This window comes from Amphiura filiformis, chromosome 8, assembly GCF_039555335.1.
Source record: "Amphiura filiformis chromosome 8, Afil_fr2py, whole genome shotgun sequence".
Lineage (NCBI taxonomy): Eukaryota > Metazoa > Echinodermata > Ophiuroidea > Amphilepidida > Amphiuridae > Amphiura > Amphiura filiformis.
Genome location: NC_092635.1, coordinates 2047249 through 2060310, shown reverse-complemented (window position 1 = coordinate 2060310; position 13062 = coordinate 2047249). Strand labels below are relative to the sequence as shown.

General features: G+C 34.9%; 1 protein-coding gene across 1 annotated transcript in view; it reads left to right on the top strand.

Annotated features, from left to right (window-relative positions):
• The window catches only part of LOC140158501 (inhibitor of nuclear factor kappa-B kinase subunit alpha-like), a 37988-nt gene that overhangs the window by 21918 nt on the left and 3008 nt on the right, over positions 1 to 13062 (top strand). The window contains exons 10-19 of the mRNA XM_072181602.1: positions 5383 to 5574; positions 5875 to 5968; positions 6453 to 6576; positions 7356 to 7457; positions 8098 to 8147; positions 9026 to 9087; positions 10081 to 10193; positions 10732 to 10781; positions 11234 to 11336; positions 11994 to 12138. Of these exons, the coding sequence (XP_072037703.1) occupies positions 5383 to 5574; positions 5875 to 5968; positions 6453 to 6576; positions 7356 to 7457; positions 8098 to 8147; positions 9026 to 9087; positions 10081 to 10193; positions 10732 to 10781; positions 11234 to 11336; positions 11994 to 12138 (1035 nt within the window). The remainder of the gene's footprint in view (positions 1 to 5382; positions 5575 to 5874; positions 5969 to 6452; positions 6577 to 7355; positions 7458 to 8097; positions 8148 to 9025; positions 9088 to 10080; positions 10194 to 10731; positions 10782 to 11233; positions 11337 to 11993; positions 12139 to 13062) is intronic.

Here is a 13062-nt window from a genome sequence, read left to right as displayed (position 1 = left end):
TACCTGTATGCTATTTCAGGATGATGTGATTCCATTTTATTGAGATCAGAGATTGGATCCATTGTGTACTTGTACCTGTATGCTATTTCAGGATGATGTGATTCCATTTTATTGAGATCAGAGATTGGATCCATTGTGTACTTGTACCTGTATGCTATTTCAGGATGATGTGATTCCATTTTATTGAGATCAGAGATTGGATCCATTGTGTACTTGTACCTGTATGCTATTTCAGGATGATGTGATTCCATTTTATTGAGATCAGAGATTGGATCCATTGTGTACTTGTACCTGTATGCTATTTCAGGATGATGTGATTCCATTTTATTGAGATCAGAGATTGGATCCATTGTGTACTTGTACCTGTATGCTATTTCAGGATGATGTGATTCCATTTTATTGAGATCAGAGATTGGATCCATTGTGTACTTGTACCTGTATGCTATTTCAGGATGATGTGATTCCATTTTATTGAGATCAGAGATTGGATCCATTGTGTACTTGTACCTGTATGCTATTTCAGGATGATGTGATTCCATTTTATTGAGATCAGAGATTGGATCCATTGTGTACTTGTACCTGTATGCTATTTCAGGATGATGTGATTCCATTTTATTGAGATCAGAGATTGGATCCATTGTGCACTTGTACCTGTATGCTATTTCAGGATGATGTGATTCCATTTTATTGAGATCAGAGATTGGATCCATTGTGCACTTGTACCTGTATGCTATTTCAGGATGATGTGATTCCATTTTATTGAGATCAGAGATTGGATCCATTGTGTACTTGTACCTGTATGCTATTTCAGGATGATGTGATTCCATTTTATTGAGATCAGAGATTGGATCCATTGTGCACTTGTACCTGTATGCTATTTCAGGATGATGTGATTCCATTTTATTGAGATCAGAGATTGGATCCATTGTGTACTTGTACCTGTATGCTATTTCAGGATGATGTGATTCCATTTTATTGAGATCAGAGATTGGATCCATTGTGTACTTGTACCTGTATGCTATTTCAGGATGATGTGATCCCAGTTTATTGAGATCAGAGATTGGATCCATTGTGTACTTGTACCTGTATGCTATTTCAGGATGATGTGATTCCATTTTATTGAGATCAGAGATTGGATCCATTGTGTACTTGTACCTGTATGCTATTTCAGGATGATGTGATTCCATTTTATTGAGATCAGAGATTGGATCCATTGTGTACTTGTACCTGTATGCTATTTCAGGATGATGTGATTCCATTTTATTGAGATCAGAGATTGGATCCATTGTGTACTTGTACCTGTATGCTATTTCAGGATGATGTGATTCCATTTTATTGAGATCAGAGATTGGATCCATTGTGTACTTGTACCTGTATGCTATTTCAGGATAATGTGATTCCATTTTATTGAGATCAGAGATTGGATCCATTGTGTACTTGTACCTGTATGCTATTTCAGGATGATGTGATTCCATTTTATTGAGATCAGAGATTGGATCCATTGTGTACTTGTACCTGTATGCTATTTCAGGATGATGTGATCCCATTTTATTGAGATCAGAGATTGGATCCATTGTGTACTTGTACCTGTATGCTATTTCAGGATGATGTGATTCCATTTTATTGAGATCAGAGATTGGATCCATTGTGTACTTGTACCTGTATGCTATTTCAGGATGATGTGATTCCATTTTATTGAGATCAGAGATTGGATCCATTGTGTACTTGTACCTGTATGCTATTTCAGGATGATGTGATTCCATTTTATTGAGATCAGAGATTGGATCCATTGTGTACTTGTACCTGTATGCTATTTCAGGATAATGTGATTCCATTTGATTGAGATCAGAGATTGGATCCATTGTGTACTTGTACCTGTATGCTATTTCAGGATGATGTGATTCCATTTTATTGAGATCAGAGATTGGATCCATTGTGTACTTGTACCTGTATGCTATTTCAGGATAATGTGATTCCATTTTATTGAGATCAGAGATTGGATCCATTGTGTACTTGTACCTGTATGCTATTTCAGGATGATGTGATTCCATTTTATTGAGATCAGAGATTGGATCCATTGTGTACTTGTACCTGTATGCTATTTCAGGATGATGTGATTCCATTTTATTGAGATCAGAGATTGGATCCATTGTGTACTTGTACCTGTATGCTATTTCAGGATGATGTGATTCCATTTTTTTGAGATCAGAGATTGGATCCATTGTGTACTTGTACCTGTATGCTATTTCAGGATGATGTGATTCCATTTTATTGAGATCAGAGATTGGATCCATTGTGTACTTGTACCTGTATGCTATTTCAGGATGATGTGATTCCATTTTATTGAGATCAGAGATTGGATCCATTGTGTACTTGTACCTGTATGCTATTTCAGGATGATGTGATTCCATTTTATTGAGATCAGACATTGGATCCATTGTGTACTTGTACCTGTATGCTATTTCAGGATGATGTGATTCCATTTTATTGAGATCAGAGATTGGATCCATTGTGTACTTGTACCTGTATGCTATTTCAGGATGATGTGATTCCATTTTATTGAGATCAGAGATTGGATCCATTGTGTACTTGTACCTGTATGCTATTTCAGGATAATGTGATTCCATTTTATTGAGATCAGAGATTGGATCCATTGTGTACTTGTACCTGTATGCTATTTCAGGATAATGTGATTCCATTTTATTGAGATCAGAGATTGGATCCATTGTGTACTTGTACCTGTATGCTATTTCAGGATGATGTGATTCCATTTTATTGAGATCAGAGATTGGATCCATTGTGTACTTGTACCTGTATGCTATTTCAGGATGATGTGATTCCATTTTATTGAGATCAGAGATTGGATCCATTGTGTACTTGTACCTGTATGCTATTTCAGGATAATGTGATTCCATTTTATTGAGATCAGAGATTGGATCCATTGTGTACTTGTACCTGTATGCTATTTCAGGATGATGTGATTCCATTTTATTGAGATCAGAGATTGGATCCATTGTGTACTTGTACCTGTATGCTATTTCAGGATGATGTGATTCCATTTTATTGAGATCAGAGATTGGATCCATTGTGTACTTGTACCTGTATGCTATTTCAGGATGATGTGATTCCATTTTATTGAGATCAGAGATTGGATCCATTGTGTACTTGTACCTGTATGCTATTTCAGGATGATGTGATTCCATTTTATTGAGATCAAAGATTGGATCCATTGTGTACTTGTACCTGTATGCTATTTCAGGATGATGTGATTCCATTTTATTGAGATCAGAGATTGGATCCATTGTGTACTTGTACCTGTATGCTATTTCAGGATGATGTGATTCCATTTTATTGAGATCAGAGATTGGATCCATTGTGTACTTGTACCTGTATGCTATTTCAGGATGATGTGATTCCATTTTATTGAGATCAGAGATTGGATCCATTGTGTACTTGTACCTGTATGCTATTTCAGGATGATGTGATTCCATTTTATTGAGATCAGAGATTGGATCCATTGTGTACTTGTACCTGTATGCTATTTCAGGATAATGTGATTCCATTTTATTGAGATCAGAGATTGGATCCATTGTGTACTTGTACCTGTATGCTATTTCAGGATGATGTGATTCCATTTTATTGAGATCAGAGATTGGATCCATTGTGTACTTGTACCTGTATGCTATTTCAGGATGATGTGATTCCATTTTATTGAGATCAGAGATTGGATCCATTGTGTACTTGTACCTGTATGCTATTTCAGGATGATGTGATTCCATTTTATTGAGATCAGAGATTGGATCCATTGTGTACTTGTACCTGTATGCTATTTCAGGATGATGTGATTCCATTTTATTGAGATCAGAGATTGGATCCATTGTGTACTTGTACCTGTATGCTATTTCAGGATGATGTGATTCCATTTTATTGAGATCAGAGATTGGATCCATTGTGTACTTGTACCTGTATGCTATTTCAGGATGATGTGATTCCATTTTATTGAGATCAAAGATTGGATCCATTGTGTACTTGTACCTGTATGCTATTTCAGGATAATGTGATCCCATTTTATTGAAATCAGAGATTGGATCCATTGTGTACTTGTACCTGTATGCTATTTCAGGATGATGTGATTCCATTTGATTGAGATCAGAGATTGGATCCATTGTGTACTTGTACCTGTATGCTATTTCAGGATAATGTGATTCCATTTTATTGAGATCAAAGATTGGATCCATTGTGTACTTGTACCTGTATGCTATTTCAGGATAATGTGATTCCATTTTATTGAGATCAGAGATTGGATCCATTGTGTACTTGTACCTGTATGCTATTTCAGGATGATGTGATTCCATTTTATTGAGATCAGAGATTGGATCCATTGTGTACTTGTACCTGTATGCTATTTCAGGATGATGTGATTCCATTTTATTGAGATCAGAGATTGGATCCATTGTGCACTTGTACCTGTATGCTATTTCAGGATGATGTGATTCCATTTTATTGAGATCAGAGATTGGATCCATTGTGTACTTGTACCTGTATGCTATTTCAGGATGATGTGATTCCATTTTATTGAGATCAGAGATTGGATCCATTGTGTACTTGTACCTGTATGCTATTTCAGGATAATGTGATTCCATTTTATTGAGATCAGAGATTGGATCCATTGTGTACTTGTACCTGTATGCTATTTCAGGATGATGTGATTCCATTTTATTGAGATCAGAGATTGGATCCATTGTGTACTTGTACCTGTATGCTATTTCAGGATGATGTGATTCCATTTTATTGAGATCAGAGATTGGATCCATTGTGTACTTGTACCTGTATGCTATTTCAGGATGATGTGATTCCATTTTATTGAGATCAGAGATTGGATCCATTGTGTACTTGTACCTGTATGCTATTTCAGGATGATGTGATCCCAGTTTATTGAGATCAGAGATTGGATCCATTGTGTACTTGTACCTGTATGCTATTTCAGGATGATGTGATTCCATTTTATTGAGATCAGAGATTGGATCCATTGTGTACTTGTACCTGTATGCTATTTCAGGATGATGTGATCCCAGTTTATTGAGATCAGAGATTGGATCCATTGTGTACTTGTACCTGTATGCTATTTCAGGATGATGTGATTCCATTTTATTGAGATCAGAGATTGGATCCATTGTGTACTTGTACCTGTATGCTATTTCAGGATGATGTGATCCCAGTTTATTGAGATCAGAGATTGGATCCATTGTGTACTTATATCTGTATGCTATTTCAGGATGATGTGATTCCATTTTATTGAGATCAGAGATTGGATCCATTGTGTACTTGTACATGGATATAATTTGATCAAAGTACTAACTGCATTCATGTTGTCATTTACAGGTTTTAAATGTCCTATGCATGGTGGATGATTCCCTTCAAAGCTACATAGCTCAGGACTCGGACACATTAACAACATTACAACAACAGCTTGCCAAGGACACAGGTATACCTATAGAAGAGCAAGAGATCCTATTGCCTACAGGTATGGCTGCAGACAGCAAAAAACCAGCTTTGCAATGCTGGGGTGGAAGGGTGAGTATCTAAAGTAATAAGTTATGGTGTTTCTATGAGTATGCTGTTAGCTATCACAGTACCAGCCGGTCCCTGTGTGAGTGGCCAAGCTTTTGTCAGATGTGCCTCTTCAGGGTTGCCAAGCAATTTCAGCCCAAATTGCGGGTCAAATAATCGAGAAGTCACCCAATTTTTCTCGTAACCATTGGTTTCTATGGTGTGCGGTTTTTCTTATTCTTTTTTTTCTTTTTTTTTTTCATTGTAATTATAAATTTGCATAGTAGGTTTACAGAAATGTTTCAATTTATTTCAATTTTTCAGGAACAGCAAGATTTAACAGTATTCCTGTTTCATAGAGGTCAAATGCCAACATCATTTCAGAAGAAACCACTACCAGAACTAGTACAGATTATAGGTAGGCCTATATATAAAGATTGCTTCTATTTCTTAGCTTCTTTTCTGGCTGGATGTCTTTGCTAATACTGCAAACTGCTTATTTTCAGAAAGATATGAATATTAATTATTAGAATTATGAGCCCTCATAACTTATCTGCACAGTGTATATATTTGTAATAATGTATATGTGTTAGATGGGTAGATTGAGGGGGCACTGTAGTAAAAATACTTGGTACTCTTGTCATATGGATATAGTGCTAGTCTGAACTTGAGTTTCAGACAATATACTATAACCACTGCTAGTCTGCAGTTCACAGCACCATGCATATGGGAGATGCACTTTTAATTTTGTTCCTTTTGAGACAATTTAAATGCATGCCTCATATAGATGCTAAAAAAGAATGTTTGTCATCATCTCTGTTGCAACATTTACAATAAATATTGATAAAACTTTAGAAAGAGCGTGTAATTTTAAGCTTTCATATTTATATTTTTCATTTCAGTTGATGATGCCAAAACCTTGATGCCATATCAAGATAGAAAAAAGATCTGGGGTCAGGCATGCTGTTACTGTGGGCAGCAAATGGCAGACTGTTCACGACTGCTTGAGGGTGCTAGAGCTGCCATGTAAGTATATAGGCTCTGATCTTGTCTTCATTTTTAATGACTATAGAGTCTAAACAGCATATTACTTCATCAGTTAAAGATATAAAAATATATATTAAAGTTTTCACACAGTCTAGTCAACTTGATTAAAAAGGTAAGACAAACCCTTCTTTTATTATCACAAATTTGATGGTGTCTTAAATTTTCACTTGCATATTTAGGTAGCTAGGTAATCTTAAGGACTTCAGAGTACATCTTAAATATTTATGTCTACTTCTTTGCTTCAAAAATAATTGACAGTATCATGCAAATGTCAACCAATAGTTTGACTTATTACTTCCTTGGCAAACACAAAATATTTTACAGAAATTGTTTAAATGTCAGATTATAAAGGGTATAAATCATTTCATTGACCATCAAAAACATTTCTTGAAAATTTACTGCAAAACATTCTAACATAATGTTATTTAATTGTGGACAAATATTTTGTAAAAATGTTCGCCAAACAATATTTTACAATAACATTTTGAAAACATTATTGAATGTTGTTGTAGTGTTCTTTCATAATTTTAAGAACGTTTTCTTGACCTTCATATAATCTGAAATTTACTTGTTATTAAAACACTTTGGCCAAACCAAAACATGTTTACATCATGCTTATAACATCTTAAAAACATTTTCGTATTTGCTAGGTCATTTCTGGAAAAAAAGATAAAATAATTTTAAAATTACTTTTGCGAACTGACAAATGAAGCATTATTCTGTTTCTCTAATTTGATTTATATTATGTTATCATGCAGGTTATGTGTATTGAGACTCAACACAGCATTGAACAAAGAGAGAAGTAAACTTACAGAGCAGCTGTATAAGCTGCAAGCACTACAAGAACACTTTAGAGTTAGGTAAGATGGAGTTATTAGCTGTAATTGTGTGTGAAGCTGTTTGTATGATTCTGTATATCAAATTTTAATAATGATATAAAATATGCCTCCTCTTTATCCTCATCCATCATCATGTGGCTGCTGACAGGCAACCATATATGAAGAGCTTATTTCCCAACCGTGTTAAGTCCACAACCACAAGTTTCTCATTTACAATCACAATTTATACTTTGACAAGTTTGACACAATGAGTTGTACCATCAGCAGCAAGCCATTATTTACCACAACAATGGTGCTTACAATATGCAGACTATTGTTCTCATTTGGGAATCAAAGGCCTCACACAGTATTGTTACTGTGTATCCATCCACTGCTTGCTTTGTAATGGTGCATCCAACTGAAGTTATAATACCTATAGCAGCACAACACACAGCAACATCGCACAGGTAAATCAGCAACATGGGTTTGTGGACTTAACAAGGTTTGGAAATAAGCTCTTCATATGCTTCCTCAAACTGCTGCTTTGGGCCAGTGATGCCATTATGTTTGGTTGTCCTATATGTTGTCAAGATATTGTAATATGGGCACTGTCATTCACATTCTTCCCATGCAGTTTAATATAATATAAACTCTAATCCCAACATGTCGTCTGTCATTTCAGTTTGGAGCTTGATGTTGACATGTACGCTGTACAAGCTGCAAATGGAATCAGTAAGTATAGGAACAATTGAAACATAATAGTAATAATATTAACAACAACATCATAATTAATAAAAAAAAAGAAACCAGTGAGCAAAAGGTATGCAAGTGAAGTGTGATCAAAATCAGTTGTGTAATTTCTAAAAGTTTAAACTGACGTTCAACACAAAAATTCAACTAACCTTGAATTTTCGATGTGTGACACACATCTTCAGAAGAAAAAGTCCTGTGATGTTGTGATGGACTTGCTCTTTTGTTGACCATTGGCGACTGTTGGTTGAATGAGGGTGTTGTATAAGGTTGGCAATTCCAGTAATTGATCGCGATTTAGTTCTGTCAATTTCTTCTTGATCTGGAGGGCCTCCCACACTAAAGGGGGGTACTCTCTATCATCCTTGGCTAAAACCTTTGTGGATTCCCAGTCAATGCTGTGGCAAGATTCTGTTTTATGCTCTGCAACAGCAGAGGGTTTGCGGCTGGGGGCAGGTGACTTGTGCCCCTTTAGTCTATCCCGGAGTTGTTTACCGGTCTAGCTAATATAAGTACTTGAGAATCATAGATGCACAAATATAAGTGCTGTGCAAAATAAGTTAAAACATTTAGTGGAACTGATACAGTATGTTAGTAAAGTGAGGCCATTTAGAACTAGTTATCTCGGTGTATTGTGTGCTTTACTAAACCAACTAAGCTATTTCATTGTGACTCATAATATAGCAAGTTACAAAACATCACATGTTTACATGTTGACTTATATATGTTCAACTGTCACCATACTGAAAAAGGTTATCAAAAATCCTTGGGAGAAACAAGTGTAAGAAACATCAAGCTATTCTAGAGTATTCAATTCTTTAAGTAGTTTTCAATCTTATAATTCTGTTTTTTTTCACTAGCATCAGAGAAGATGTTCAGAAATTGGAAGACAACTGAGAAAGAAGTGGTAGAGTTTGCAGTGGTATGTAATTCTTTGTTGATTTGGTTGTACAACTTAGTAACCCACTTGAATTTGAAAATCAATGGTTTTGTTCAGAAGAATTTCAAATTATCAACATATTTATAAGTCACCACAGAGTCAATATGATTTTTCTAAATGACCTAGTGACAATTCAAAAACAAAAACCAAGACAAATATTTAGAGAATAAAGGTATTGTTTTTAGCCGCTGGAGTGCATCTATCGTTTCATATAACACAGGCGACATCATTATTTTAAGTAAAACAATGAGGCGAAGCCGAGTTGTTTTACACCAAAAATAATGATGTCGCGTGTTATATGAGACGATAGATGCATGACAGCGGCTAAAAACAATACCTTTATTCTCATTCTTAAACACTTCAATTAAAAAATATATAATAAGTGTACCAAGTTTTGATCAAACTAAATCCTACATTTTACATGGAATTACCTAGGACTTAAAATTGATCAGTCCCATTGTTGCTATGCACCTCCGATTGGTTCATATAGCACGTACAAGTATGGCGTCGACACCCACACGCTAAAGTGTGTGATATTATGTCATATCACACAGGTAACATCCTGTGTACTAACTATAAGGTTGCAGGAACATTCTCAAGTGTTTAAGAATAATTTTTCAAACAGGTAACTCATTATTTTTCTATTACAGTATTAACTCGTTAACACAAACCCTCTTACCATGAAGTTCCTGATAACAAGAAGTATGTTTTACATTCCCAAGCATACATTTCACATGTTATTAGAACTGGATAACACAAACTCCTGATAACAAGAAGTAAAATTTGAATTCTGCAAAACTTTGTGTTAATGAGTTTCCACTGTAGAATATAGATAATATTGAATTGAGCTGGTGCAAGTATTTTTAGCTGAAATATGTAATACTATCATCATTTAAACACTAAATCTACCCAACAGACAATATTGTTTTTATCCATGAGTGACTTCACATTTGGTGCATCTTTTTTCAATTTTAGACTGGTAAAGTTCACAAGTTAGACTACAGAGTCAATGCCATCCAAACCAGAGTTGTGGAACTGCAGAGAAGTCCTTTTGCTAGGATGAGACAAGCTGATACACTTATTGATACGTAAGTAGGCAGATTCACATCATTGATTATAGAGGGTGTCCTTTATAGCATACTAAAATTTATCATCATGGCATGCCATGTGAGCAGCATTTGGCAGTGTACTTTACTGTGTAAGCATATGGGGAAAATTCAACATTCATTTTTATCCTTTATAAATCCCATGTTTTAAAGTCTCCTTGTGTAGGGTGTATTCACAGATGCCTAAATAACCATACACAAGCAAATGGACATCATGAAAGTAAAGTGCATTTTAGCTAAAATGGTTTAAAAGTGAACACAGGTTTCAATGGCAAAAATTTCGATTCATGCTAAATGGCAAGCCATGATTAGGAGGTGAACAAATTTTATGTGATCCAAAAAATTGCAATTGCCAATGCAAATATGGGCAGTAAAAGGCGACATACTTTTGGTCATAACTTGTGTAATTATTCAACTTGCAGACATGTTTGAACCATCATACTTGCTATAAATCCAGTAATAATATTATATAGTGATCTATTTCAGTGATTAATGTATGTTTTTGTTTTCCCCATCACAGAGAGCAGAAGGCAACAGGTCTTTATCAAGAACTCAGGCAATCAGGGAGAGGTAAGCTTATGATGATAACTAGATACATGTAAGAGGTGTTTTATTGATATCATTTGCACTTTAAAAATAAATCTTGCTTTGAATGATTTCAACATTTGAAATTCAGCCATGTCAAATTAGCAGTTGTATGGATTAATCATATAGAGGTTGTGCGAATGTGCGTGAAATTATTGATTGGCTCCAAACAAAGGATTTGAACAGGTGTCCTTCATTGTAATCATGGCGCAGTGCAGTCCATTCGATCAAATGTTGTTATCTACCTATTTGATCGTAGTGCATTTTTTATGTGTGAGACGATCTGCCGTGGTAGATTGCAATCATGCTTTTGTTGAATGCATTTAAGTAGTCCGCCATATTTACTGTATATATACGTCATATGCACAACCTCTATATAGCATTGTACATTCTTTAAACCAATTTCCTTGACATTGAGATGTTTTTTGTTTTTACAGAAGAAGCACATATATTCCAAGACAATACCAAGATGGCTGTTTTAGTTCTCAAGTGTATATCACAAAGACAAAAAATCACCAAGGAGCTGTGTTCACATCTAGGGTAAGCTGTCAATCATTAATTGCACTTTACTTTGTTTTATTTTAAATATATTTGCATAGTGAATTTGACTACTGTGCATTTCCTGGACTGACTTTCTTTCTTTTTTGGTTGTTGTTTAAACCTTATGGACCAGAATGGCCCAAGAAAGCCTCTTCTTGTAACATCGCAGTTTTATAACAATATATTTTATTTGGAGAATTGTCTTGTGATATCTCGCCAGAAGTATCATAAATTATTCATTGGAAGTCCTATATTTTTGTTTCTTTAACATTACATGCAAAATATAGACCAGGTAAATCAACTATAATATCACTCTTAAAGTGGATCTACTTTTTCGTGTAGTGGTAAAAGCCTAATAATTCATGCCAATTACGAGCTGATCAAAGTATAGGTGATACCCTGATCAGAACTGGTTGAGAGATCTTTGTTGTCCGCTGCATAATGCAGTAATGGAGAGAGTGGATGTATATTTTATTATTATTATTTGCCTCCACTGGGAATTGAAATGGGGACCTCTTGCACTAGAGTCAAAGATCTTAACGGCTGGTCCACACTTTTATTGCTAAGTATAACATTATTTTTCTTTTCATGAGCTTTACACAGAATATATATTGTAGTTTTATTTGACGTTTGTTATCATTTCATTTGAATTTTCAGTAAGCTTATGACTTGTAAGCAAGATATAGAGAAGATGATGCCAGAAATTAGCCAATGTCTAGAAGAAATGAAGGAGTTTGAAACTAAGATTATCATGTTCCAGAAGCAGAGACAGAAAGATATATGGACACTACTCAGATATGTGGTAAGTAGTAAGAAACAAATATTTCAAATACTATCAATAAGGAGGCAAAGTAGGAATTGGGCTCTTGTAAAATCTTCTGGTTCTTTTGTGTAATTGGTGTTATTTTCATATGTGTGTCATGGACTTGTACTATGTACTTATTGATATGGTCAGGTTATCAAATGGGCGAACCTAAAAGAGTAAAGTCCTTGCAGCACTGAGACATTGAGGCTTTGTGTTGAAAGCTCACTTAAAGTGAACACTTTTTAGCTGTGTAAACTCTAACCACTAATTAATATTTTGTAGTGAAAACAGTTATGACAGTCCAACAATATTGCTAACTTAACTGTGTCTGCTGGCAATTTTGAAACTCAAGGACTTTTTAAAGATAAATCGTGATTTTAATGGGTATTACAGACATGCCAACTAATACGGTTTCACCGTATTTTGTACGGTAAAACGTGAAAAATACGGTAGTACGGTCACCTCCAAAAAAATACGGAATTCCAGAATTTTGACCAAAATATAAAATGTTGTGTCTTAAGAAGATAAACAGTTGCAAGATTAGACTACCGACTGAATTACTGGTATCATTTGACCACTTTTTTGGTCTGTTAAAGTGGTTGACTACATCGTTTTTCTCTCAACTTTCGATCATGCATGCACATTAAAAAATTATTATATAATAGGCCTACAAGATGCTTTCCAAAATAATTTTCTTCTGACTTGCAGATTTTTTATGCACATTAATATTTTTTATTAACCACCTAATGCTATGTCTTCTGAAGGTATTTAGTCAACTATTTAGCTCTTTTGGTGCAAAAGAATAAAGCCTACAAGAAGGTTTCCGACCTTCTTCTACTTCCGACTTTCTCACCATGCATGCACATTAAAGAAATATTTAATAGGCCTACAAGATGGTTTCCGAAATTATTTTCTTCTGAC